This window comes from Tetrao urogallus (genome assembly GCF_951394365.1).
Source record: "Tetrao urogallus genome assembly, chromosome: 1".
In the NCBI taxonomy this organism is placed as follows: Eukaryota; Metazoa; Chordata; class Aves; order Galliformes; family Phasianidae; genus Tetrao; species Tetrao urogallus.
Genome location: NC_136813.1, coordinates 179283154 through 179308630, shown reverse-complemented (window position 1 = coordinate 179308630; position 25477 = coordinate 179283154). Strand labels below are relative to the sequence as shown.

At 41.3% G+C, this 25477-nt stretch overlaps 1 protein-coding gene across 1 annotated transcript; it reads left to right on the top strand.

Moving 5' to 3' along the window:
• Positions 1–6615: 6615 nt before the first annotated feature.
• Positions 6616–24244, top strand: ERGIC2 (ERGIC and golgi 2; the record flags this gene model as incomplete). Its single annotated transcript, XM_079544614.1, has 13 exons — positions 6616–6721; positions 9451–9559; positions 11341–11387; positions 12643–12713; positions 14224–14264; positions 15374–15475; positions 16429–16524; positions 17934–17989; positions 18949–19047; positions 20258–20355; positions 22454–22616; positions 23501–23580; positions 24179–24244. 13 exons carry the CDS (start codon positions 6616–6618, stop codon positions 24242–24244), a joined length of 1134 nt encoding a protein of 377 aa, XP_079400740.1.
• Between the last annotated feature and the right edge of the window lie 1233 nt (positions 24245–25477).

Here is a 25477-nt window from a genome sequence, read left to right as displayed (position 1 = left end):
GAAACTTCTATAGATGCATTTCTTGCAGAGCGCAAACAATTAAATGTGCATACTTAACTACACGCAATACATCTGGAGAAACTCATTCTACCGACTAAGCGTCAATTTTACCAACATTTATGCTACTTGTATACTGGTAACACCACATGGATACAAAAACTTGAGCTGTTTTGATGAGTATTCAGAAGACTATAGCAAAACTACTAGTATTTATTAGTAGTCCTTGTCAACATAAACTCACATATGCTTATCCTGACCTTCTCCTGATCCTTGAAACAGATTTAGTGCTTTTTATGCAATTAACAAACAGAAATGCCTTCTTCTCCATCAATGGCTAATAATTCTATCCCTCACCTCACCAGAGAACACTTTTTGAGACTATGGTTTTGTGCTGGGACACAGCAAAGTAAAAAAAGCCACTGCTTATGATGATTTGTGAATAAAACTTCAAAGAAACTTTGGGAAACCTGTTTGTTAATGGCAATATGGTTTTGTTTGTTTGTTTTCAGGAAAACTGTATTACAGAGAATGAAAAAACAGAACATTAAAACCAAAGAAATACTGAAGGTCACAATTTACTGTGGTGTGTCTCTGTGTCCCGATAGTTGCAGGCCCTGTGCTGAGTGTTTAGACAATTCAAGAAGCTTTATACCAAAGGATTCATGTCTTTATGTAACTTTATCAATTATCAAAATATTTCTGTTTTGTAATCATGATCTAATTACTAAAAATAGCCAGGTGATGATAGATCAGGATTTATTACTAACCAGATGATCATCTTCTCACAAACTGACATTTGTAATCTAGGCAGGAATTCAGCTCAGTGACTTATGTTCCCTTCCTCCCTGCCTCTCTCCAATCTATCAACAATGTATAGCAAATCTCTGCTGAATGAAAGACACTTCACGTTAGTTATCTGTCTACACCAAACAATTTAAATTCTTGGGAAAGGAGAAAAACAACATCACGCTGTAACATCTTTAACTGCAGCTTTCAAAGTACTCAACTGCAATACTTACCCTAGATTTTGTGGAATGGTATGAGCTTCATTAGCAGCTGAATTAAATTACATTTTAAATGTCACCAAAATATTCAAAGAATTAGGATTATTTTCCTCTAAATAGGTTTGTAGTGATAAGTAATTTTAGATTCCATAAAACAGACTTATGCTATTTCACTGATTAATTCACTTTAACTGGAACTTTTTCAGATTGAATTGCTATAGCACATTTTTTCTTTTCCTTGGACTCATGTATTTGCATCTCTGTAAAAAGCCATATTCATAATGATCAAGTAAAAAAGGATCTCTCAAAAAAAAAATCCCACAACCAGAAGTGGGACGGAACAGGAAAAAGGATTTAAAAGAGAAGACATTGAGGTCTTCTTTAATTGCCACTTTGTTTTTATTTACTTTTCAATTAGCTGCATATGCACCAAAAATGGAAGACAGAAGACTATACGTAAACAAGACCACATCACTGATGACTATTTGTGTTGTGTATTGCAGCATTTGCGATTCCTCTTTATGGAGGGATGGGGATTTCCATTCACCTTTTAGGCCTAAAACAGAGCTTTTTGCCACATAACATCTGAATGCACACGCTATGAACTCGCTCCAGTGATTTACATGATGATATTATAGAACTGTAGATTCCTGCACCCAAAAGGAAGAACACCCAGAAATCTCTCCTGATCCTCATGTTTTTAGTAAAAGGCGTGCCCAACTCTTGGCCCTGGGCTGGCAGTTAGGACCTAGCAGGAACACATGCCGGCCTTTAACACATACATGCTCAAGTGTCACTTTGAGGTGACCTGTCAGCTATCCCTTCACTGAGAGTGGCTTCAATTCAAATTACTGACAGACTTCTGAGCAGGAGACTATCAAAATACCATCAGGTGTAACTGCTAGCTTGTTACTACAGAACCATGGGAGTTTTCAGGTCTGAATTCATACAAGCTCACGCTCTGGTGTGGCTATAGAGACACCACGCTTTGGGAAGGATTTCAACTTGTCTCCCCAACCACTTACAAATTTCTGGTGTGGGGTTGTATTACAGGAACGTACTTTGGAAGGCTGCTGTTGACAACCTGGAGTACACTGACTTACGCTGGCACCCGCATGCCTCAGAGAAAGGTTTGCTCACTGCCCAAACACAACAGTAAACTGCTGGGTGGTGTAAGCAACACCAACACTCTGACTGATTACACACTTGAGAAAAACCTACTTGTGAGTGGAGTAATAGGATTGCTGTTCCATCCCAGGGTAAGAGAACAAGCACTGCCGTAAATAGCAGGGATGAACCAATCGCTACGTATGCTTATTAAAAAAACGGACGGAACGCTACTAAAAACAAGTCACCACAAAAAGAAAGGCAAACCCCGGACACAAGGAAGCATACTTCTGACTCCTCGTGCTGCAGAGGCGTCCGGAAGGAAAGCACGAAGCCCACCTCAGCCCAGCGGGAGGAAGTGCCGAGCACGACACTAAGACAGCCCTCCTAGCCGCCTCCTCTCGCTGGTTCCTGCGAGCCTGGCTCCTTCTGATTGGCCGAGATGAGGCTCCGCCCACGCGCCAGAGCCGCTCTATGCCACCCGGCGGCCGCACCTCGCTATTCTCAGAACAGTTCCTTATCGCTGGCCTTTGCGCTCTATTTCCCCGCCCTTCCCGGCGCAACCCTCCGGCCTCCTTTGTTCCCCGTCCGCCCCTTCCAGCCACTCCCACCCCCTTATCTCCATATTCGCCCTCTTGCACCTGCGTTTCCTCCTTCTCCAATGCCACCTCGGGGTTACCACGTTGCAGTACATTGGCTGCCGGAGGAGGTAAATCCTCCACCTTGCTCCTTTCTTGTGTTGTCCTGCCGGCTTCTCTGCTCCTGCCTTTGCTATTAAATGTGTTTCAGAGCTTGACATCCCAGGGAGTGGTGCTTTTTTTTGTTTGTTTGTCCTGCTTCATTTGTGGTGTGCTAAATTGTATGGATGTGAGACTTATCCCTTCTTTGTCATTTTCCCCTCTTCCCACACATCAAGATTGTTTGTAAATCCACAGAATTAAGTGTATTAGATGGCACTGATACGATGCTATCTTTATTTTTCTTAAATTCTGAAAAATGCTTAAAGATGCTTTTTCCTCCATAAAATCCCATATAAATATCTGTAGGTACAAATGTGACTGTAATATGCAAAGCTGTGAGCAGTTTTTTTACCTGTGCTGCTCTGTAAAAGACATCTCAGTTAGGCAGTAATGCCAAACCCATGAGCAGATTGGATTGCTTTATCTCATAGCCGCTGGGAACATCTGTTGAGCATCTCTGAGGCACGGCTAATAACAGATCCATCCGATGCTCTTTCCGGTCCTCAACGTTGAGGGCGTTTCGAGGGAAAGAGGAGCTTACTAAGTAAAATCCCTGGCTGCTGAATTATACTCTGGCACATCAGTATGAGAGCTGAAAGCGCTGCAGCTAAAGCTGCCCGCTGTTTTGTCTGAGATGGGAGAACACGCATATGGATAAGCTTGGCTTTGGCCCTGTCGTCTGCCTCTTGAACTGTATTCTTCCAGCTTTTCTCTCTGGCTCTCTGATCCAGTTGTACAGTTTGTATTTACAGCTTCCAAAATTATCGTAACAGATCAGAATTCAGTGAGAACAGAGGGATGTTGCTGTACCTTCTTTCCTTCTTCAAAGCTCAGAGTCCTCCTACCCCTGAAAAGCAAAGAAATACTCTTTGGATTTGTTCATGCTCCCTTGTCCTTTTTAAGTTCTTTTCCTTCTTGAACACTGTTGTTGTCAAGAGAAACTCAGTTGCCTTCAGATTGCATGCACTTTGGCAGGCTAGGTGAGATTATTTTGTCATGGATCTGATTTCCTTCTAAACAGTGAAGAAGAGCAAACCTCCACTCATGCTCTCTACTACTGCCTGTAAGGAGGCTGTGCTGAGGTGGGGGTCTGCCTCTTCACTGGGTATCAGCAATAGGACTAGATGTGAAGCTGCCTTAAGAGGCTTAAGTTGCACCAGGAGAGGTTCAAGTTGGATATTAGGAATAATTTCTTTGAAAGAGTGGTGAGGCAGTGACACAGCCTGCCCAGGGAGGTGTTGAAGAACCATTTGGCTGTGGCACTGAGGGGTGTGGGTGAGCAGGCAGTATTGGTGAGAATAGCCTGAAGGCAGGACTAGATGATCCTAGAGGTCTTTCCAACCTTAATGATTCTATGTTGTGAAGCTTGTTGCTTTCTGTGTGCTTCTGGGTTCATTTGCTTGCCTCATCAAAAAATATTTTATCCTTCAGTCTCATTTCTGATCTGTCAATACAAATATTTAACATAAAGGTTTTTAATTTGTTAAAAAGAGCAACGAAACTGGAGAGGGGTCTGGAGCACAAGTCTTATGAGGAGCGGCTGAGGGAGCTGGGATTGTTCAGTGTGGAGAAGAGGAGGCTCAGGGGAGACCTCACTGCACTCTACAACTTCCTGAAGGGAGGTTGTGGTGAGGAGGGGTTTGGCCTCTTCTCCCAGGCAACAAACAGGACCCGAGGAAATGGCCGCAAGTTGTACCAGAGGAGTTTAGGTTGGACATGAGGAAAAACTTTTTCTCTCAGAGAGTGGTCAGGCACTGGAATGGCTGCCCAGGGAGGTGGTGGAGTCGCCGTCCCTGGCAGTGTTCAAGAGGCGCCCGGATGAGGAGCTGCGAGATGTGGTTTAGTGCTTGTGGTAGCAATGGTATGGGAGGACGGTTGGACTAGATGGTCTTGCAGGTCAACCTTGTGAATCTATGTTCTAAATATTATAAACCACGCTCTTCCTTTAAGCAGTGTTGTTACTGAGCGAGATCATAGAATATCCCAGCTTGGAAAAGACCCCCAAGGCGCACGTCCCCACTCAGCTCCCCACGCTGGCGCTGCCCAGGCGGCGCCGCTCCGCGCATGCCCGTGAGGGCGCTGAGCATGCGCGCGGGGCGGGCGCCTCCCGCCGGCAGCGGAGCGGAGCGGGGCCATGGTGAGCGCGGCGGGCGGTGGGCAGCGCTTCGCGGCTCCCTTCTCTTCTTCCTCCCTCCTCCTCCTCCTCCTCCTCCTCCTCGCGGCCTCGCCCGCCGCGCCGGGCAGCGCCGAGAGACGCCTGAGGTAGCGCGGGGCTGCGCAGGGCGGGCCGGAGGGCTGGCGGGGCGTGAGGGCTTCGTTTGCGGTGCTAGGGCCTGCGTGGGGCGGGACGGAGCAGCTCTCGGGCTGGCTGTGGGACGCGGTGCCCGCAGCTCCCTGCAGCCCGCCCGAGCTGTCCGAGTTTTCAGTAAACCACGTGAGAGTTGCGGCGATCCTTTCAGCCACAGCCACGAGGGAGTGGTGAGGACAGGGCATCGTTTCCCAAATGTTTGTATTTCTTTTTTCCATGCCGGATAACAGAAATTCCGTTCCAGCGCCAATCTTTGCCCGCGTTCCCTCTGAGCCTCTTCCAGCACAGCGCTGCGTTGCTGGTCCCGGCAGGCTGCCCGGTCCGTGTGTCCGCACTGAGATCTGAAGCAGATCTGTGTAGTGAGGAGAGGGCAGACACCAGTGGCGATTCCTGGTGTTTGCACTTCCATCTCCAGGAAAGCGTCTTCCTTCGTTATTTCTCAATAGCGAAGCTAGAGTAGCAGCAGGGAGGGGCAGAGCAGGGAAGAGCCCTGCAGAAATGTCAGCAGGCCTCGCTGGGGCTTGGCACGCTCTTGGGATGGGGGCAAGTAACACGTTTTTCCACAAGGCAGTGATGAGGAATGGCTCCCATACGGGTTCGCTTGGCTGCCTTGAATAGGGTATGATGATGTGATGATGGTTTTCTTAGCTTCAGAATTCTGGTCAAAGGGCAGCGTTTCCTTTGGAGGAAAGCAGTGGTGCCAGCTTGTTAAAACACATCGTATGTTGGCAGGACTGGGCTGTGAGGGTGTTTGCACAGTTGGGAAATGGTTTAAGACTGTTTCCTGGGCAGGCTGTTGCTCTCAGCATCGTACTGCTTTACATTTCATTGGCTGCAAGCAGAACGGAGCTTGTGGCATGGACAAAAAGGATTCTGAAGGCTAAATCTATGCTTTGGTATTTCATTTGCTTTGGGGGGTCTTTTTATAGAAAAATCTTATTAGGATCGTAAAATTCTAAAGCTGTTAAAGTAAAAATGCAAAATGAACGTTTCTTTTTCAGCATATGATGTGCCCATGTTGCCTCGATGCAGGGGCCGAGAGCAGTTTGAAATCTTCCTGATTTAGGCAACCTGTTAGATACTCTTTGCTAAGTCAGTGACTTCCATGCATTGTCAGGTCAGTTTACTACAGGTCCTACTTCAGAATGGGGTTTGTTTTTTTAATTGAAATCCTATGTATCCGATATGAAGAAGTGTTACATTGGGAAAGAAATGAGTCAGTAATTGAATGCTGTAGATGTGGCTGGAATGTATGCAGTGATGTGTGTACTGGTTTAGTGGTTTTCTTGAAGCAAAAGTGAGTATCCAGTTGTCTACCTGTATTTCTTGGGTTTTAATTGCCTTATTAATGTCAGCTAGTTTTGAGGATGAACAGTATTGGTTGTGTCTTCTAATCACAACTTACTGTCAAATCAGAGGGATTATATGAAGGAGGAAGTGGAGGAGTGTGCTGAAGATGAGGCGACTGAATCGGAAGAAGACCTTGAATTTGATGAAAGAGTTGGATGCCTTCCCGAAGGTTCCTGAAAGCTATGTGGAGACCTCAGCAAGCGGGGGAACAGGTAGGCCTTACTGATATGTTCACATGATGGAGACTGCCTGTCAGCTCAGTCTGGTGAACCCTTAGGCTCCTATTGAAGCTTCTAGCTTCAGTAGAAGGAAAGCAGTCATCTGTGTTCATTTAAAACTAGCCAAAAGCGGTATCTTAATCTCTTAATTTACTTCATTTAAACACATACTATATTCTCCTGATAGATGTGGTCTTTGCTCATCTTGAGCAAGATTTTTTTGTGCGAAACTGATGAGAGAATTGAATGTATGTGTTCACTGTAAGCTCTTTGAAATGACTACAACTGGAAATGCGCTGTGTCAAGGATATAGTAAAACTTCTTAATTTATGGAGTCTCTCTAAGCCGTTTCCTTCAATTCTGTATAAATTTTTGGGGTAAGACGGTGTCAGTATGGCGTGAAATGCAAGTTGGATTCAGTGCTATGATTTCATAAATAAGAAAAATTGTCCAGGGATGTCTGAATTGGCTGAGTTGAACAGCAGAATGAAGACCACTTTCTAACGCTTCTTGTCTTGGAGATACAGTTGATTTTAAAAGTAAGGGAAGCCTTTTGAGGAATAAAACACTTTGTTTCAGGGCGTGTGCTTGTACTATCACTGGAGCTTCTCTCTGAGGACTGTAGCTGTAAGAACTGTCTTTCCTGTTTGTATCTGACCAGAAAATGTTGCCTCTCATTTGGTTTCAGGTAGCCTGATAAAGAAATGACTTCACCTGTTGGACTATAGGAAGGCAACTGCTATCATTTTGAAATAGAAAGCAGAAATCTTGTGTGTAATGTCTGAAGCTCAGTTGAACAAAGAGTACAAGAAGCAATTGCAATCTACAGATAAGCCCTTAAAGTCATTACACAGTTTGTGCTGTAGAAATAAATATCACAAAGATCTGTTTTACCTTGCTGTTTCCTGAATTGTACTGTTAATAATTGAAGCGTTATTTTATGTAAAATAACCTCTAAGAGGTCATGAAATAACTCATTATTTTAAAAAGCCCATTTCCTGATGAAGCAAGTGAAGTGTTTTTTTGTTGCTGTTGTTTCCTTGTTTTTCTTCTGCAAATTACAACTGAGAGTTAAAAATTCCTCTTTTCTGGTGCAGCACCATGCTATGTGAGAAATTCACTTTGGTCAGAGGTGCCTTAAAGATTTCTCAGCACCAGAAGTTACTTCAGCATTGTTCATATGATTTATTCCAACAGCCTTATCAAAGACAGTGTGATTGTCTTACTGAATTTTATAGCAGCATAGAAAATAGTGTCTCTGTTTCATTCAGAATTGGAGATCAGGCTCATGTTCACAGAATCACAGCATGGCCAGGGTTGGAAGGGACCTCAAGGATCATGAATCTCCAACCACCCTGCCACATGTGGGGCCACCAACCTGTACATTTAATACAAGACTAGGCTGCCCAGCCTGGTCACTTTCTGATATTATGAGGATACAGAACCTATCAGAACTCTCTTCACAGCCTTTAAGTATCTTAAAACCCATTACGGAAAAAGGACCAATCTCTCAGGTTGATTTTTGATTCCAGCTCTGGCTGGGAGAGCCTTCAGAAAAGAGGATCTATTCTCAAAGACTTCCTTCTCCTGCTCAATTCTGCCTATTCCTTTGCTCAGAATTGCACAAAAAAAGCAGATGTTTTGGCTCCAGCCTTTGTGACGTGTGCTGATATCAAGGTTTTCATATATATGATAAATGGACAGCTTCTTGTGAAGACTTGATCCTGAAATGTTTATGAAATGACAAATGATTTCTTTTCTGATTCTATAGCACTGTGACTTTATTTCCCTGCTCTCATCTCTGGGCCATAGGCCACAATATAGTGAACTGAAGCTTATGAAAAGCAGTCTTGTTTTTCTCCAGTTGCCACAGAAATACTCTACAGAATGCAGATAGAAAACGTACCCTATAAAGGAGCTGTGCAAAACACTACCATGCCACTTAACTGAGGGTTTTCCAACTTAACAAAAGCCTTAATTTAATAGAAGGGTGCATAGCAAGTGCTTCTGTACACACTGGCCGTGTTTCTGTATGCAGTAGGTCTATGTTCCCCCAGTGTTGCACAACTGCTGGTGTGATAAGTGGAGATAAGCAGGGCACATACGCTATTAAATGTACGCTGTAGTTTTCTTTCATAAAAATATCAGTTCTGCACTTAATTAGCTGTTGGGAGAATGAGTTGCTTATCATCAGTCGGAACTGTTCAAAGTAATGGGGTTGGCAGACCTGACTGTGGCTGTCCACAAGCAGTACAAGGGGACCTTCTGTTTGCTGGACAGCATGTACAATGTGTATTGTTTCAACATAGTGTTTTCTTGGCTCTAAAATGAAATATAAAAGTTATATAAGCTGTAGACAAGTTTGAAGGGACTTGGAAGTTTACCTTCTCCTTCCTTCATGCCTGAAGTTAGGATTGTTTGCCCAGATCGACTCTGACAGTGCATTTTAGTTTATATGCTCATGAATATTTAACCTGTTAGTGAATCCTCCAGGGAGTTCATAACCATCCCCATTCATCTTTCTTGATGCAAAGATAGAGCTTCTTTTCCTCTCCTATGCAAAAGGAAGTACTGGAGAGCATAAGGGCAGCTTATGGGTGTATGAATCAGTCAAAGATATTAAGATTGTACTGGTAATACTCAGATTCTAGAATGTCAGAATTTTGTCCTGTTTGTTCCTGAATATTTCTCATGATTGTAATTTTTTTTTCATTATCTTTCAGTTTCTCTGATAGCATTTACAACAATAGCTTTCCTGACTATAATGGAATTTACGGTGTATCGGGACACGTGGATGAAGTATGAATACGAAGTAGACAAGGATTTTACAAGGTAATTTTTATTCCTTATAATTTCTTTTCAAATTTAAGTTGTCTGCCTTTCAGGAAAGAATAGATGTGAGATATGCTTGTGACTTGAAAGCAATTTGTGGTTGAAATATAAGTGAAATACTAAGGGGACTCAACAGATCAACCAACAGAAGGTTTTTTTTTTTTTCCTGGAATATGTGGAGAAGAAAAACTACGATTAGTTCAGTGAAGGAGTCAAAATAATGTAGGTGTGCTGGTGCTATAGGCCTACGAGGATCTATTTGCTCACAGTTCAGAAGGTGTTGTGATTCGTAACTCTTCCTGAGCTGTGCCAACCCTCCGCGTTTGTGTGATGCTGATTTACAGTTAATATATTAATTGTCAATATATTTCATTCTGTTGGAGATGAAGCTTAAGGGTTATCAAGAGGTTACTTCTGCTCTTGGCTCCTGGTGTGGTCCCCAAGATCACTGAATATTCATTTGCCATCAGCTTCATGCCTTTCCTCCTTAGGTGATGCCACACACACTTGATTCTGTGTGAAGTTAAAGGAGATTTCATATACAGAGCACCTCTAAATATCACAGGTTTAGAATTTAAATAACTTTAAAAGCTGTTTGACTTAGTTGCTGTGGTAACAAGCTAAATATACGTATATTAATTTGGTGTCTTGTACTTCAGAAATATGAAAGGGTTCTGTAAGGAAAAAAATAGCGAATGCGAGAAATGTAAGGGAGAGTTTCATTTTCGTTCAAACAGATGTGAGGGGTTTCTAAAAGAGGTTCTTTCCCCACTGAAACTGTCATAGAAGACAAGTATAGCCTGGTGCTTAAGAGGCTGTCACAGGACTTCCTGCTGCAGGCTGCCCCCTTAGTCTGGGCTAATCGCTGGGCCTGCGGTCCTGCAACAATTTAAACTGCTCTGAACTTGTATCTCTGTAATTGCTGTTTCTCCTATCTGGCTGCCCTTCTCAGAAGGAGATCCCTGGAGGTGACACAACCACGTGACTGTAATGAGGGCACTTAATCATCGCAAATTAAAACTTTTTTTAAGCTGTTGTGAAAACCAATTGAGAATGCCCTCATTACTGGTTAATGCCAGTGGATCAAACTTGGTGCCTCTTGGTGTCTATTTTGTGTTCTGCTTGCCTGCTTTCATTCTAACAAAATTCAGGATAAAGACATAAATGTGCAAGGCATTTTGCTGTTAAAACATGGGAATCCTGTTGTGAAAAGAGCTATTTTACCCTGAAGTAGTGCTAGCAAAACCAGCATTCCTTTTTAGATGACAGTTTTTTCTGGGAACTGACTTTAGCAATTCCTCAGCCTGATCTTCAGCGTCCTGAGGAAAATCAGTGGCCTGTCTTGAGGACAAAACAGCAGGAAGATGGCCAAGTATTTGCTCAGTGTTGGATTTGCAGCTCTTACATGATTGGATCTGCTAAATTGTGTAACTCATTGCACTGGTTGTGAATTAAAAATGTGTCACATACTGAAAATGGTGTGTTCTTCTTAGAAGCCTGGCAGTCTTTTAGACTGATGATATTTCAGGAAAATCTCATAGTCGCAGTATTGAGGCTCCTAACAGAGAGATCTGATGCTTTTATATCTTAAATAATGAGTGGTCATCAGTGCTTTAATAGTCAAAACTGTCTTGGTTCATTCATATTTCAAACAGCTTATATTTATTGGTGTGAATTCTGTCAGCTGACTATTTTTGCAAGGAACCCAAGAATTCCATTAACATTTCTCTTGGTATTTTTATTCACTGTAAATTTCCTTTTTGTCTTTTCTTTCTCTGCAGTAAACTTAGAATCAATATTGACATTACAGTTGCCATGAGGTGTCAGTGTAAGTATCCAGTGGTGAAAACTCAGCACTTTAAGGACCCCTCGTTGTGTGTGTTTGCTCTCAGTATGACAGAATGTTATTCAAAGTATTTAGCTGACTACTTTTGATCTTGATGACATGTAGTGTACTGGTGTAACTCACTGGAAGAATTGGTATAAGATAAAGCATCATAGGACAAGGGGGAATGGTTTTAAACTGTGAGAAGAGAGGCTTAGGTTGGATATTAGGAGGAAATTTTTCACATGGAAGGTGGTGACGCACTGTAACAGGCTGCCCGAGGAGGCTGTGGATGCCCCCTCCCTGGAGGCATTCAAGGCCAGGCTGGATGTGGCTCTGGGCAGCCTGGTCTGCTGGTTGGTGACCTTGCACATAGCAGGGGGTTGAAACTGGATGATCATTGTGGTTCTTTTCAACCCAGGCCATTCTATGGTCCTGTGATCTATGCCAAGTCATTCACATCTTGCCGAACATTGGCATGTCTGTTGGAAGGAAGATGACTGACTGCACCAATCTTTGGCTAGCTAGAATAAAAACTCATTATGAGCCACAATTCAGCAGCAGGAATTTGGTAGTGACCTTTGCAGATATTGACCTGGTCTGTCTATTGTTCAGCAATATTGGGATCTTGTACTGCCTCACTAGTATTAATTCATTAATTCCTTACTCTAAAAATTTATTTTAATCTCTTAAAAATTATTTTCCAGTTAGCGCCAAAAGTTTTAAAGTTTAATTTTATTTTTGAAATGTTGGAAATGAACAAAACTTTGTCTTCAACTTGCATCAGTATGAATTCAGTGCCTGTTAAACAAACTAATACTGACATATATATAAGCAGTCCTAGAAAGCCTGTGTGTGTGTTTGTGTGTGTGTGTGATCCAGCATTTCTGAAAGTGTTACATCAGTGAGAAAATAGCACAGTGTGCCTTTGGTCACTGAACATCATTGCTTCATGATACGTAGAGGTTTGATAGGTTGAAAAGTAGGATTCCGTGGTGTCCCACCCCCACCACTTCCCTGGTATTAAGCTACTTGACAGCTTTGGTTCTCTTTTTGTTTGCACTTTCTTAGCAAGAAATACAGTGTTGGGTTGTTGGTTTATGGTGTTGTTTGTTTGTTCTTACCCCAATTTCTCCCGTTACTTATGCTGAAGGTGACCACTGTCCTGTGAAAGCTCAATCTCAACTTGAACACCTCTAAGTTTTTTTTGTTTCTGATCACCTGTGTGCCTCAATATTTGTCTCCCTGTTCAAAACAGATGTGGGGGCTGATGTTCTGGATTTAGCAGAAACAATGGTTGCCTCTGCAGATGGCCTCATCTACGAACCAGTAAGTTTAGTCAAACCTTTTTACTTAGAAACGAAATAGTTCTTTACTCAATGTGAAGCACTGCTGGGTTGGTTTGCTGGCTTGGATTTTATTTGCCATAGTTGGGCTGCACAGAATGTCTCCAAGTATTGTGTGATCTTTGAGGGTGATCTGCAGTGCTCACTGCAGGAATCTGCTACGGTAATAGGCTGTGCACTGTGATTTCTGCATACTCATTCTCTGCAAACACAGCGGGTTTGATCATAGCAGATTCCCAGGTCAGTGCTTTTTAACCAGCTGATTGCTACAGCTGGTTATTTTTATATTCCTCAGTTCCTCAGGTGAATGCTGAAAGTATTTGATGTGGAAGGGAAACAAACATAAAAAAGAATTGATGTGACTGCTTTTTCACTAGAAGAATCCTGTGACTGATAAAAATGGAAAACCACCACCTCATAGTATGAGATGACAAGTTTGAATTAAATATGTCCATTTAATTTCTATATTGCAAACTGAAAGCACTGAAAATTCACGAATCTGTGCTCTTAAAGTGCTTTTGCTTGCATAATACAATAAGCTTTGAAATAATTCTACTATATGAAAGTAATTTATCATTTAATGAAAATATATCAGAGGACGTAACTTCCTGCTGCAGTTATGACATGCCTCATAACCCAAGTGTATTCTGCATGTAAGTTTTGTCCTGTAAGGAAGAAAATTCTTTCTCAAATTGCTACTTGGTGTGTGTGTGTGTGTGAATGACTGGGGCTAGCTGAGGGGAGGTGGTATTTGGAAAGGAGCTTGGTTTGTTTCTTCTCATACCATATATCCTCTTTATCTGGACATTTATCTCTACACTGCTGTTGCTGCTGCATGCTAGCAGTGGCCCCAGTGATTATGTTTAAGAGAAGCAGTTCCCTGTAGCTGATCTCTTGGCCATAGCTCTGGTAGGGTGGAACATTTACTACAATTGAATTAAATGTGTTGAGCACATCAGTGTTAACTGATACATAAAATTGATTTCAGCACACGGATATTAATCTTGTGCTGACTGAAGTTGAGCAAGTTTGGTGGCTCGTCTTAAAGGTATCCCCAGTGGGGGATCACCCTAGAAACAGATTTTGTCTTCCAAAGACTGCTGCTTTGCCCGATTTGTTGCTGTTTGCATCAAAACACCTGTCAATTCTATCACTTTGAAATAAATTGCTGCATATTGCTTCTGGCCTCTATTAGTCAAAGGCTAGAAGGGCAGGGTCAGCTAACTTAGGTTACCAGAGGAGGAAGAGATATTGAAGTTATACGTTAAAACAAAAGAGTATTTTTTTCAGGGAAAGGAACAGAAATTTCTGTGCTTGAACAGTAAATATATTATTTAAAGAGAAAATCCTTTTCTAGACTCCATTGGTACCACATGTGGCCTTACTTCTAGTCTCCCACAACTTTACATCCCTCCAGTTCTCTTCTGGGTTTCAGGGATGGGACTTCAGTGCTTCCTGTGTGTTTTATTGGATGTGGGTTTTTTTTGTTTCAGGTAGTATTTGATCTCAGCCCACAACAAAAGGAATGGCAAAGGTAACTGAAGTACTGAGATGCTTGTTTGTGTTATATGTATCGGAAGTGACCTCAAGGTATATCTGAGTTGGGTAACAGAGCTGTATTTTGGGTCTCACAGCTCCTGCTTGTAATTTAGGAGTGATGAGCCTGTAAAAAGAAGTGAATTTATTTCATTTCTGTCATCAATTGGGATGTCTGCCTATGACAAGAATTGGCATGCTGTTTCTCAATGAGGTGCTGTTGTTTCATGTGTTTGTAATAAACTCGTAGAAGCATTCTTGGGGTTTGGTTTATTTTTGTGTGTAGTAATGTGAGATTATTTTTCTTTGTGTGGAACTATTTTCTTGCTTTCTTGAGAAGAACTAAGAATTATTTGCCATAGTGGCTCAGCTTCTACTGATTGAAATACAACTAATTGAGCTGTACTGCTCCAAAAGATCATTAAGATACCTGGAGAAGGAATGGAGGAAGTGTTTAATTTTACTGTTTTACACAAGACTTAGCATACAGTGCACGTGTGCTTTTTGTGAGGCCTGAAGGCTGCTCCAATAGCTGACTGATAGAATTCCTACACTGGGTTTGGACTGATCTGTGGGATTGGGCTGTGCCGTTGCAAGCCAAGAAACATAAATGTTTCACTCACCTTACCTTAGAAAACAAATGCTTGATAGCACAAGTTTTAATTATGAGTTGAGAGATAGCTTGACATCCAAATGTCAGCGCTGAGCTACAGTAACAAATGGCCACATTCAGGCAAAAGCAAATGAGTTTGGATCTTTCATATGCCTTAGTTGATACACTGTTTTTATTTAAACTGGAATAGCTTGATTATGTGTGATGATTATGCTGATAGCCCTGTAACAGAAGTAACAGAAACTCGACTTATTAGGGAGTCTGAGCTTTGGTATTGTGAAAACATACTACTGTTAACACCAGGACCTTTAAGCTATATTTACTTTGTTTTTGTGTGTATAAACTATTATTCTCGAATTTTAATGCAACATTTTGATATTTACATGAGATCTTGCTGACTCTCCTATTTATAAACTGCACCTGAACCTGATAGTTAATTGTGAACTTATTTTCTGATTTAATGTTGGATACTTTCACATTTGTGTAATCTTCAGGATGCTGCAGCTCATTCAGAGCAGGCTGCAGGAAGAACACTCTCTTCAAGATGTGATATTCAAAAGTGCTTTTAAAAGTGCTTCTACAGCACTGCCACCACGGTAAGAAAGAGTTGGGTTATTCCTTCCTCTTCTCACTCCCCTCTCAATTTAAGTGGACTTCATATTTTTTTTGTTTCACTTACACAGAAAACTTGGCCTGCCTGAGTCTAAAGGCTGCAGAATTTTTAAGGGAAAAAATGCATTCTGCACATAAGCTGAAATTTCTTTCTCTGTAAAATATAAACAGACCTTAAATAAAACAAAGCAAACACCAAAAACGCTCTATGTACATGATGTATTTTAATCTGATTGAGGACTAAATACATCTTATCTTTCTGAGGCAAGGCTGAGAAATGCTCAGAAATCCTATTTTCCATTTAGTTGACATCTTCAGTTTCGTTAAGTCCTTCTATCTCCACAACACTTGCTAGTGCAGTGTTTGAGACCCTATTTATGTCTATAAACCCTATAAAGTTTGTTTAAGAAGCTTCTTCCTCTCCCTCTGAGAAGCAGGTTTGGAGATATGCTCTGAGTTGTGGACATCTCAGCAAGTATAGGAAGAGGAAAGCTTTATAAAAAGTAAATGGGGAAAGCTATTTTTGCTGCAGTGTTATGTGTCATGCATTTTGTTCTGTACAATGCAACAACAAGAATCTCTGAACAAACATTCTCGTTTAGTAATGGAATTGGGGACAATGGAATCCAAAGGGCAGTGAGGTATTTGTAAGTTCTCACTGTATTTTCTGTTCAGTTGTTCAGGAGTTGCAAGTTAGTTTTGTAGACCAGATCTCTGAATACAAGTATAAACAAAAGCTTACTGGTTTCTGCAGGCTGATCTGTGTTCATTTCCCTCCTTCCTACCATCCCTCTTGTGATTCCAGAAGAATATGATGAAGTGGTAGGCGATAATGCTATGCCTTTGTTCCAGGGAAAAGAAATCTAAGTATACTATGTTGGTTTTACTAAACAGTGAATATCCTCAAGTACCTCTTTTGTTGTTTTTGTTTAAACAGGGAAGATAATTCATTAGAGTCTCCAGATGCATGCAGAATTCACGGTCATCTGTATGTCAATAAAGTGGCAGGGAATTTTCACATAACTGTGGGCAAGTATGTTCTGTTCAATTCCTGAAAATAAAAGATCTTTAAAAATGACTTCTACATTGTATATAGTATGTGCACGTATATATGTCTGTATGCTTTTAACTTTTAATTTAATGACCTTGTTTTTCATTTGTCCCATACACATGCTTTTTCCATTTGGTGTCTTGTCTAAGCTGTTACAGTAAGCTCTTTCCTCTTGCATGCGGTGTAGGGTTTAATGCCAGTGTCACAGAATCACAGAATTGTAGGGGTTGGAAGGGACCTCCAGAGATCATCGAGTCCAACCCCCCTGCCAAAGCAGGTTCCCTACAGCAGGTCGCACAGGTAGGCATCCAGGCAGGTCTTGAACACCTCCAGAGAAGTAGACTCCACCACCTCCCTGGGCAGCCCGTTCCAGTGCTCCGTCACCTCACTGTAAAGAAGTTCTTGCGCACATTTGTGCGGAACTTCCTATGCTGCAGTTTCCAGCCGTTTCCCCTTGTCCTGTCTCCACTCACCACTGAAAACAGTCTGGCCTCGCCATTCTGCCCCCCACACCTTAGGTATTTATAGACCTGGATCAGGTGCCCTCTCAGTCTTCTTTTCTCAAAGCTGAACAGACCCAGTGTCCTAAAGGATGTCTGTAGACATAAGGTATGGAATGGACTGATTGTAGCTGCCTCCATCCTTTGGGCCTGTCCCAACTTCCTTCTGTTATTGCACAGTTAACAAACATGACTAGCATGTAGGTGTGTGTCTTTTCAGTCCCAAGAGAGTGTAGGTGCAGAAGCGTAGTGAGGAAGCGAAGTTCCCATTCCTCTTGATTTGAAGAGAGACTTTCTGATATGTTTCTGTAATGGTAATAGCTTAGGTACATCTCAGGCAAATTTATGCTAAGTTTTTCTCTGCTCTCTGGTTTGGCTGTCCTCTCTTTCTGCTGCCTCTCTCAGCAGAGGTCTTAGCATTCAGTCTGTATTCTAATTTATCTGCATGGAATTCCAGCTGATGTCTTTGTGTGGATGTTTCTCCAAGTGTCTCTTCTGTCTGGTCTTGAACCACCTCTGTCATAGATGTCAAAGTTCTTAAGCCCTTTCCAGAACCAATTGTTTTGGTATTTCATATGGTCTGTCGTATCTATCCTGTCTGAAGTTTGCTTTCCCTTGCTTCCTTTTGCTCACTGCTGCATCTGTATCTCTATTATTTTTTTTTTCTTCCCTTGCAAGCTTTGTTAACTGGTCTTCATTCCTCATTATTAGGGTGGTTACCTGGTTATTGGTTGTAGTTCTAACATATAAATAAATGAAAGCTCTCTCTCTGGTGTTACTGAACTGGAGCGGGAGAGATAATTTCCCTACATAGTCCAGTTTGGGAAACCGTGTCTTTCTGCATGGGTTCATTAAACAAGTTTTCCATAAAACATATTTTGCTTTCTTTAGGGCTATACCACACCCTCGAGGCCATGCTCACTTGGCAGCCCTTGTAAGCCATGAGTGTAAGTGCTTTCTGTTATCTCCATATGAATGAGCATCATTTCTTTCAGAACAAACTCTTCCGACTGTTGATGTATGTTGTTGTAGTGGTGTCCAGCTGGGCAGTGGCAGTGCAGAAGGACATGAATAAGATTCTTTGAAATATTATTACTCAGTAGTAATATAGCCTTCCCCCATCCCCCCAGTTGGCTCAACATTATTAGTGTTATCTTAGGCTCCTTCTATAGTATGATAACATAACAGAAATGTCAGATATGTTGTAACACAGATAGCATATGAAGTTGCTGTATTTCGGTCCAAAGTACCAATTGCTTGTAAAATCTGCTTTTCAAGAGGTTAAGAATTTTTAACATCTGTCTCTAGAAGGTTTGCTTTTGGTTTATGAATGTACATACTAAATGTCTGTTGCTGTGGTACTTAATGAGAGGCAAGGGTGACTTACTGTGAAAAATGGACTCAGTGTTTAAATAGCTGAACCCCCAAGTGTCTGGCTGTGAGCACAGACGAATACTGTGAAAGTTACATATCTTAGCAAAATCAAGCAGTTAGTCACTTGATAGTTGTCTGGTGCTTCCTTTGTATGATTAATTCATGAAATTTTAGTCTTTTTAATACTACTACAGTACTATTGTAGAATTTCAGTATTTGGCTAACAAGTAATTTCCATCGCTAAACTTTAACTCTTCAGCTTCTAGGTTGATTACAAATATAATTTGTGTTAGAATTTCTTTTCTGCAGCAATTAAACCTCTTTTTAAATATTTTGAATTTGAGTTGTTTGAAATACGCGTGTGGATTTATTGATGCAGTCACCTGCACAAATCCACTGGCATGCACTCTGGTGTGGTAAGTATTGTAATTAAAGTGTTCTGTACTGTGAGAAATAGGGGAGTCTTTTTCTCTGAGAAAGGCACAGAAATTTCATAGTTTTAAAATGTTTCATTCCTCTTATTGTTTTTCAGCTTATAACTTCTCACATAGAATAGATCATCTGTCATTTGGAGAGCTTATTCCAGGAATTATCAATCCCTTGGATGGAACAGAAAAAATAGCATCAGATCGTAAGTTTTTTTTTTTTTTTTAAAAGAAAAAAAAAAAGCCTCTTGCTTTAATATTTATATTGATTCAATAATTGCGTGTAAATTACATATAAAACATTATCATGTTTCATGAGTGCTCTGACTTAGAACCAATATGCCCTATTAACTTTGGCAGTGAACAGGCACTGTTGAGTTGCTGACATGGCATTTTAAATGATCGGTTTCTTTTCAATGTCAGTATTGATGGACTTCACTGTTCTGCTGAAGCTCATTTACAGTTTAGTCCAGAAGTTGTGTTGAAGTTGGTGTATGCCTGAACAAGCTGTGAAGAATTTTGCAGCTGTGCTCTAGGCAGGAAGGTCATAGAATCCTCCTCTGAAGAGGAAGTAAAGAACAAACCAGAAGACCCAAACCTACCAGCAGCAAAACAAACACGAGTATTAAATTCTCTTCCTGTGTTTGATTTGTCACTTCTGTGATACATGTTGCAAGGCAGCTACAAGAAGGGTTTGTATCTCACTGTTTTCCCAGGTATAAATAAAGGAAGATAGGAACCTGCTTTACAGTGATGCCTAATTTGTATCCTCTGACTTCCATTCCCACATGCAGGTGATTGCTACAACCTTCTAAAGCTGGCGTTGTCTCTCAGTGTGCTCCATTGGCTCTTTCAGCCAGTTTTGTGCAATTGAAGTAGATTGCTTCAGCTTTGCAATGTTTCTTTTCTTAGGGATTTGAATGAAGACAGAAGTCATAAATGTTGAAGTCTACTGATTGCTTTAGAAGAATTCTCTAGAAGACTGTGTAATTGAGAGAGAAACCATAACCACTTTAGAAGGGCACTTGTTTTTACATAGACAACTAAGTACCTAAAACCTACTTGAACCACTGTCAAGATAGATGATGCCTATTGCAGTATGTGTTGTGTAAGAAGTGACTGTAAAACTTGCTCATTCTGCTGCCCTGGAAGACGCAAGTGGCCCTTTTTTAATGAGTGTTTTCATGAATTTGAGTACAAATTTGCTGTTGGCCTTCCCCATGGAAACTAACTTTGTTCACACAGGTGGTGCTGAAGTAGGCTTGGCAGTGCTGGGACACCTTGAAGGATATCTTGAGTGTAAACAGCTTAGTTGGTTAACTGTTTTAATAATTGCAGTTTGAGTTCTTTGTGACTGTGTCTCAAATGGTCTTTTAGTCTGTACTTAATTCAACACTGACATTTGTTTTCTTTTAGACAACCAGATGTTCCAGTATTTTATCACAGTTGTGCCAACCAAACTCCATACATACAAAATTTCAGCAGAAACTCATCAATTTTCAGTGACAGAAAGGGTAAGTGGAAATAAGAGAACCATGTGGGGGAAAATCTAGCAGCAGTTGGTCTTAAATGTGAGAACTGAGGCTTAGTTGTACTCTGTTTTTTTTGAAAACTCCTCTACTAAGAGCTAGTTTAATGCTGAATCCACAAAGAACATCAGTATTGCAGTGTGGTACCAGGGGCAAATCACGAGACACCAATTTAAAAGGCTGCTGTCGGTGAGAAAAAAGGCCTTACGTGTGCCAGCTGTGCGCCTCGTTTTCACACTGAACTCTGTTTTGATCCTTTATTCTCAAGTCAAGAAGAAAATACTCTTTGAAAAGCTTAATTAAAAATGGAAGCTGAGGACAAAGCCTTGGGTTGATAGGAAGTTCAGAAATTACTTCTATTTTAGTAGTTCTATTTTGTAGGGATGGTGCAGTGCTGTCTGAGTAGGGGAAGAGCTTGTGAATAGAGGTGAAGTGGCTTTACATACCTTGCTCCTTCTCAATAGGTAGCTCTGTTGTGTTTGCCTTTGGAAGCCAAACACCCCTAGCAGATGAGCTGGGAAAGGCTCCTGGCAGTTATTCATTGAGCAAATTAATGTCTTTATTGTATAAGAACACGAAGACCCAGAGAAAGGCAGTTGGTCAGCTGTGGCTAAAACAGGGGTGCAGTAAGGTTCAGTCGCCAGTGGTGAATAAATACACTTTGCAAGGCATAGGCAAAGTCGTCTGTGCTGTTGTTGAATTGTGAGATACTGTGTTTATGTGTTAGAAAGGTTTAATCCTAGAACTTCACTGATAGCCACTGATGGTCTGAAGAAAAGAAAATACTGTTTTTTTGATGGTAGAATTCTGAGTGTTCTGTTTAACTTGATTTTTTTTTTTTTTTTTTTTCCCACCTTTTGACCTCAGAAGACCATTAAGGCTTAGGGAAACAATTAGAGGATGGGGAGCAAGCAAACAAAAATTTGAGCCTTAGTGTATGGCAAGGTTTAGTTGAAATACCTTCAGTTGTCTTCTCCTTGTTATTGTGCCTGGTCAACCATCTTCTAACACTGAATGTTGTCATGCTCTTGATATACAGAAAACATTTTATGCCCTGTTTTTAACTGCTGTAAAATTTCTGTGAACTTGTATCAATAATCAGTAAATTATTTTGTCATCCTTTAACCTGGTTTTGGTAGCAAAAGCAGCAGTACAACGTATATCAACATCGAGTACAAAAAAGGCAGCTTGTCAAGCAGCAGTCTGCTTGGATTTTGTACTGTGGCTTTGCGTATTTTTTGAGCACAGACTATGCTAAATGTAGGTGAAAAGGAGCTGTGATGTATTGCTGTTCAGTTCAGTTTTGCTTGTCTGTCATCTTTTTCTGGCCGAGACATGGCTGAGCATGTCTGCCATCAGTTAGGTTCTTTTCTGCTGCTCTTGTTTATTTTCAGCCAGACTTGCTGGCAGTGCATTTATCAGCACTTCCTTAACAGCAGATTGATGGTAAATGCTCTCTCCTCTTTCGTTTGTTGTTTTTTTTTTTTTTTTTTTGCTTAAGAATCTGAGCAAATAAGAAAAAATTGTAAAAATGGGGATGGGAGGGTTTCAGTGAACACATTAGAACTAAGGTGTGTGATCCATTTAGAGGAGTCATGGCGAAGTGGTTATTATTTTTATTTATTTTTGTCTGTGATTATTTTCAGTCAGGTCACTTCAAACAAACATTATGAAGAAGCCTAGATTTGGGTTTTCAGATCCCAGAAACTTGACTTAAGAACCTGATCTTTAATTTTTTTGTGTGTGGAAGTAATGGATTTTGGCATATAAATTCACAATGGGCAATTGGCCTAATTTAACTTAAGCTCCCGAATTTCTGTGATGGTATGTTGTAGTTTGGGATCTTCTCTGGTGCTTTTTAAGAACCAGGGATTAAATCCTCTGGGATATGTAAATGTAGCTCCAAGGAAGCAGTGCAGAACATAGGAGTTGGGGCAGTGTGTTGGGGCACACCAATACTCTACTGGAATTCACCACCACAGTGACTCTTAGACTCTTAGATGGAGGAGTTTTGTCGTCACCTCTGTTATTTTCCTTCTGACTGATAAGATGCAGCTAATTTGCCTTTCTCTTTATCTCTCAGGAAAGAGTAATTAACCATGCAGCTGGCAGTCATGGAGTGTCAGGAATATTCATGAAATACGATATCAGTTCCCTTATGGTGACAGTGACAGAGGAACACATGCCTTTTTGGCAGTTCTTAGTACGGCTCTGTGGCATTATTGGGGGAATTTTTTCAACTACAGGTAACTATCAGTGCTTTCCCTCTTACGTCCTATTAGTTTGTGGGGTGTGTTTTGTTTGGTTGGTTTTTTAGGTCACTGTGTGGCTAAATTACAGTGAGACCTGATATTCCAGCAGGCTTAGGGTTAAGAGTGCATTTCTTTGTGCTGAAATTTGCAGTACAATACACTCATTTTTAGTGTCCCAGTGCTGTGTCTGGAGAGTACCTGCTGTTTCCTTCTGTTATTCTTTGTATTTTCTGTAGTTGGGATCCAGTGATAAATCAGTGCTGAAAGCTGAGATAACATTTCCATCTGAAGTCATTGGCAAGGTATTCCTCATGTAACTTGTCAGTGTACTGCAGGGTTTGGTCTTCCAAGGAATCATAGAATCATAGGATGGCCTGGGTTGAAAAGGAACTCAAAGACCATCTACTTGCAACCCGCTGCTGTGTAAGGGTTGCCAAACTACTAGAGCAGGCTGCCCAGAGCCACATCCAGCCTGGCCTTGAGTAATAATGAAGTCAAAAAGACACAATTAACTTTGTTAGTCGAGGCATGAAAGGGTATCTTGCTTAAAAGTTGCTTGCTCTCTTGACTGATTTGAAGGGGCCTTAAGCTAAGAGCTGTCTTTCAGAGTAGATGGTTCTATTTCAAAGAATAGAACCCTTAAAGCAGAGGGAATTACATTTGTTTGGGTAGCCTTGCTCTTGTTTTTATTGATGCATTTCAGAAAATTACAGTTCTGTTTCTGATGCTTTCTTTTTCCTGTTGATTTCTTAGCATTTTACATACTGCTTTATTGCAACGTGTTGTGTTTAATCATTGTGTAGAATTTTGTTATAGTATTTCCATAAATACTTTGGTTTTACTACTGGTGACAATTTAAATCATGTTTGTCATGGCAGGAATTTTACATGGCTTTGGAAGATTTGTAGCAGAAGTTATTTTTTGCCGTTTCAGACTGGGCTCCTACAGATCTACAATGGTAAGAAAAACTGCTTGCTTTGATAGGTGTTACAGCTATGTGAAGGTAGGCGATAAGAATTTGGAGTTGTGACAAAGTAGGACAGCTTTGGGCCTTGGAACCAGGGGAGCTTAAGGTGCTCCCAGTAAGCCTCCCATTGATGCACATCTTAGGAAAGGTTCTGTAACTTAGAATTGGAAAACTGAACAGATAAGGAAGCAGGGTGTTTTCTAAGGAGCTGATTTAATTAAACCAGGTCTCTTGATCTTTCCAAGAGCTGAGCAGTCTTACATTTCCCTTCTTAAGGCATCAGTAGTAATGTTCCTCTAGCAACTACTTGATTTTACTTCACTCTTATTTTTTCAGCTTAGTCTCTAGGTAGCCTTTATGACTTCTGTCTTTCTCTTGACATTTTGTTGAAGTTTGCTAGCTGGTAAAGTTACCTAAGTGGAAGAAGAGGAGGGAAGGTGAATAGATTTGAATGATGAAGTTTATTCAATTTTTGGAGGCCAGGTGAAAGTCATACTGAAATTACTTGAGAATGAAGAAATGTGTGTTTGGGGCAAGGGGGAGGTAATGTTCCTGGACAAGCCATTAATAGCTGTTTTTGTTTGACCAGGACCCACTTCCCGATGGCCACACAAGCAACCACTTACCTCTAACTACGGACAACAGCACGCATTAGCGCCTCCTGGCAGAGTTCTCTTTCTTCCTGCCTGATACAGAAGACATTTTTTATAACAATGAGAACATTGTGCAATATGCAGAGACAGTGCTGATGGGCAGTGCAAAGTGAAGCTTCTACAAAAACAAATGGCAATTTATGTAACTCTTTGTCTTTTTAAGTGCATATGGAGTCATGGGAGGTTGTGAGACCGGTGCCGTGGACCATCTTCTGCAGTTTAAAGGAGCGTTCCTGCCAGAACAGTATTTGTGGTCAAGCTGAATGGTTCTGACTGTCGTCAGCCACTGGAGGGTGTGCTTAGTGATCTCAGTTCTGTGCCTGGGAGGCTGGCGGCTCCAGTGAGAGAAGAGAACAACTGGGATGTGTGGAGGGCTGGGCAGCAAGCAAAGATGGACAGTAGTAAAGCTGGAGTTTTCTCTTAGGTTTGCAGACTGAGTTTGTGTTTTCTTGTTCTTTTTTAATGGCTGAGGGTGGGGGGCTAAGATACAAGTGGGGAGCAAATCTAGAAAATCCTGAAGGCAGCTCTGGAGTAAGATGGAGCCCAAGCCATACTGTTGGTCATAGCCTCTGCCTGTCTGTAGTCTCACATTCCTTAGAGGAAGAAACACAATGCAGAGCAGGACAGTTCCTCTGTCTTCATACAGCTGCTTAGCGAGCACTTCTGGTGTTTGTTGTGAAAGTGGCCAAGGCCTCTGAAAATGGGTTCCAGTGTGCCTGGCACTGTTTTTGAATTGGAATCAGAAGCCTTTTAAATGAGGCATCCGAGCGTAGTTTTGACTCCTTTAGAAAAGATGAGGTAACTCTCTATATGCTCCTTTCTTAGTTAAGAAGTTGCTTTAATGCAACTTTCCTTGTACCGTTGCTGCTAGCATGCAAGCCATGGTATGTAAATCCAGAGTATGGAGGGCAAAAGAGCCAGGGACTGCCTTGCTTTGGTTCAGTTACACATCACAGGAACATGGAACTGGTGGGGAAGCCTGCTAGTCCAGATGGAGTGGGGTTGGTTTGGTCTCCAGGCAGGAGGTGGCTTCAGGGAATCGGAATCATTTTGCTGCAAACAAATGGGGAGAAGGGATGTGCAGAGTCCATCCTTACTGTTCATGAAGGTTTTTGTAAAATAAACAAAAAGCAATATCAGTTTATATTGTTAATATGCTATTGAGAGTGAGTGTTATTAATGCAGCTGGTGGTGCTTTGAGAAACCGAAGACCCTCCTCTTACAGCTGAACTATG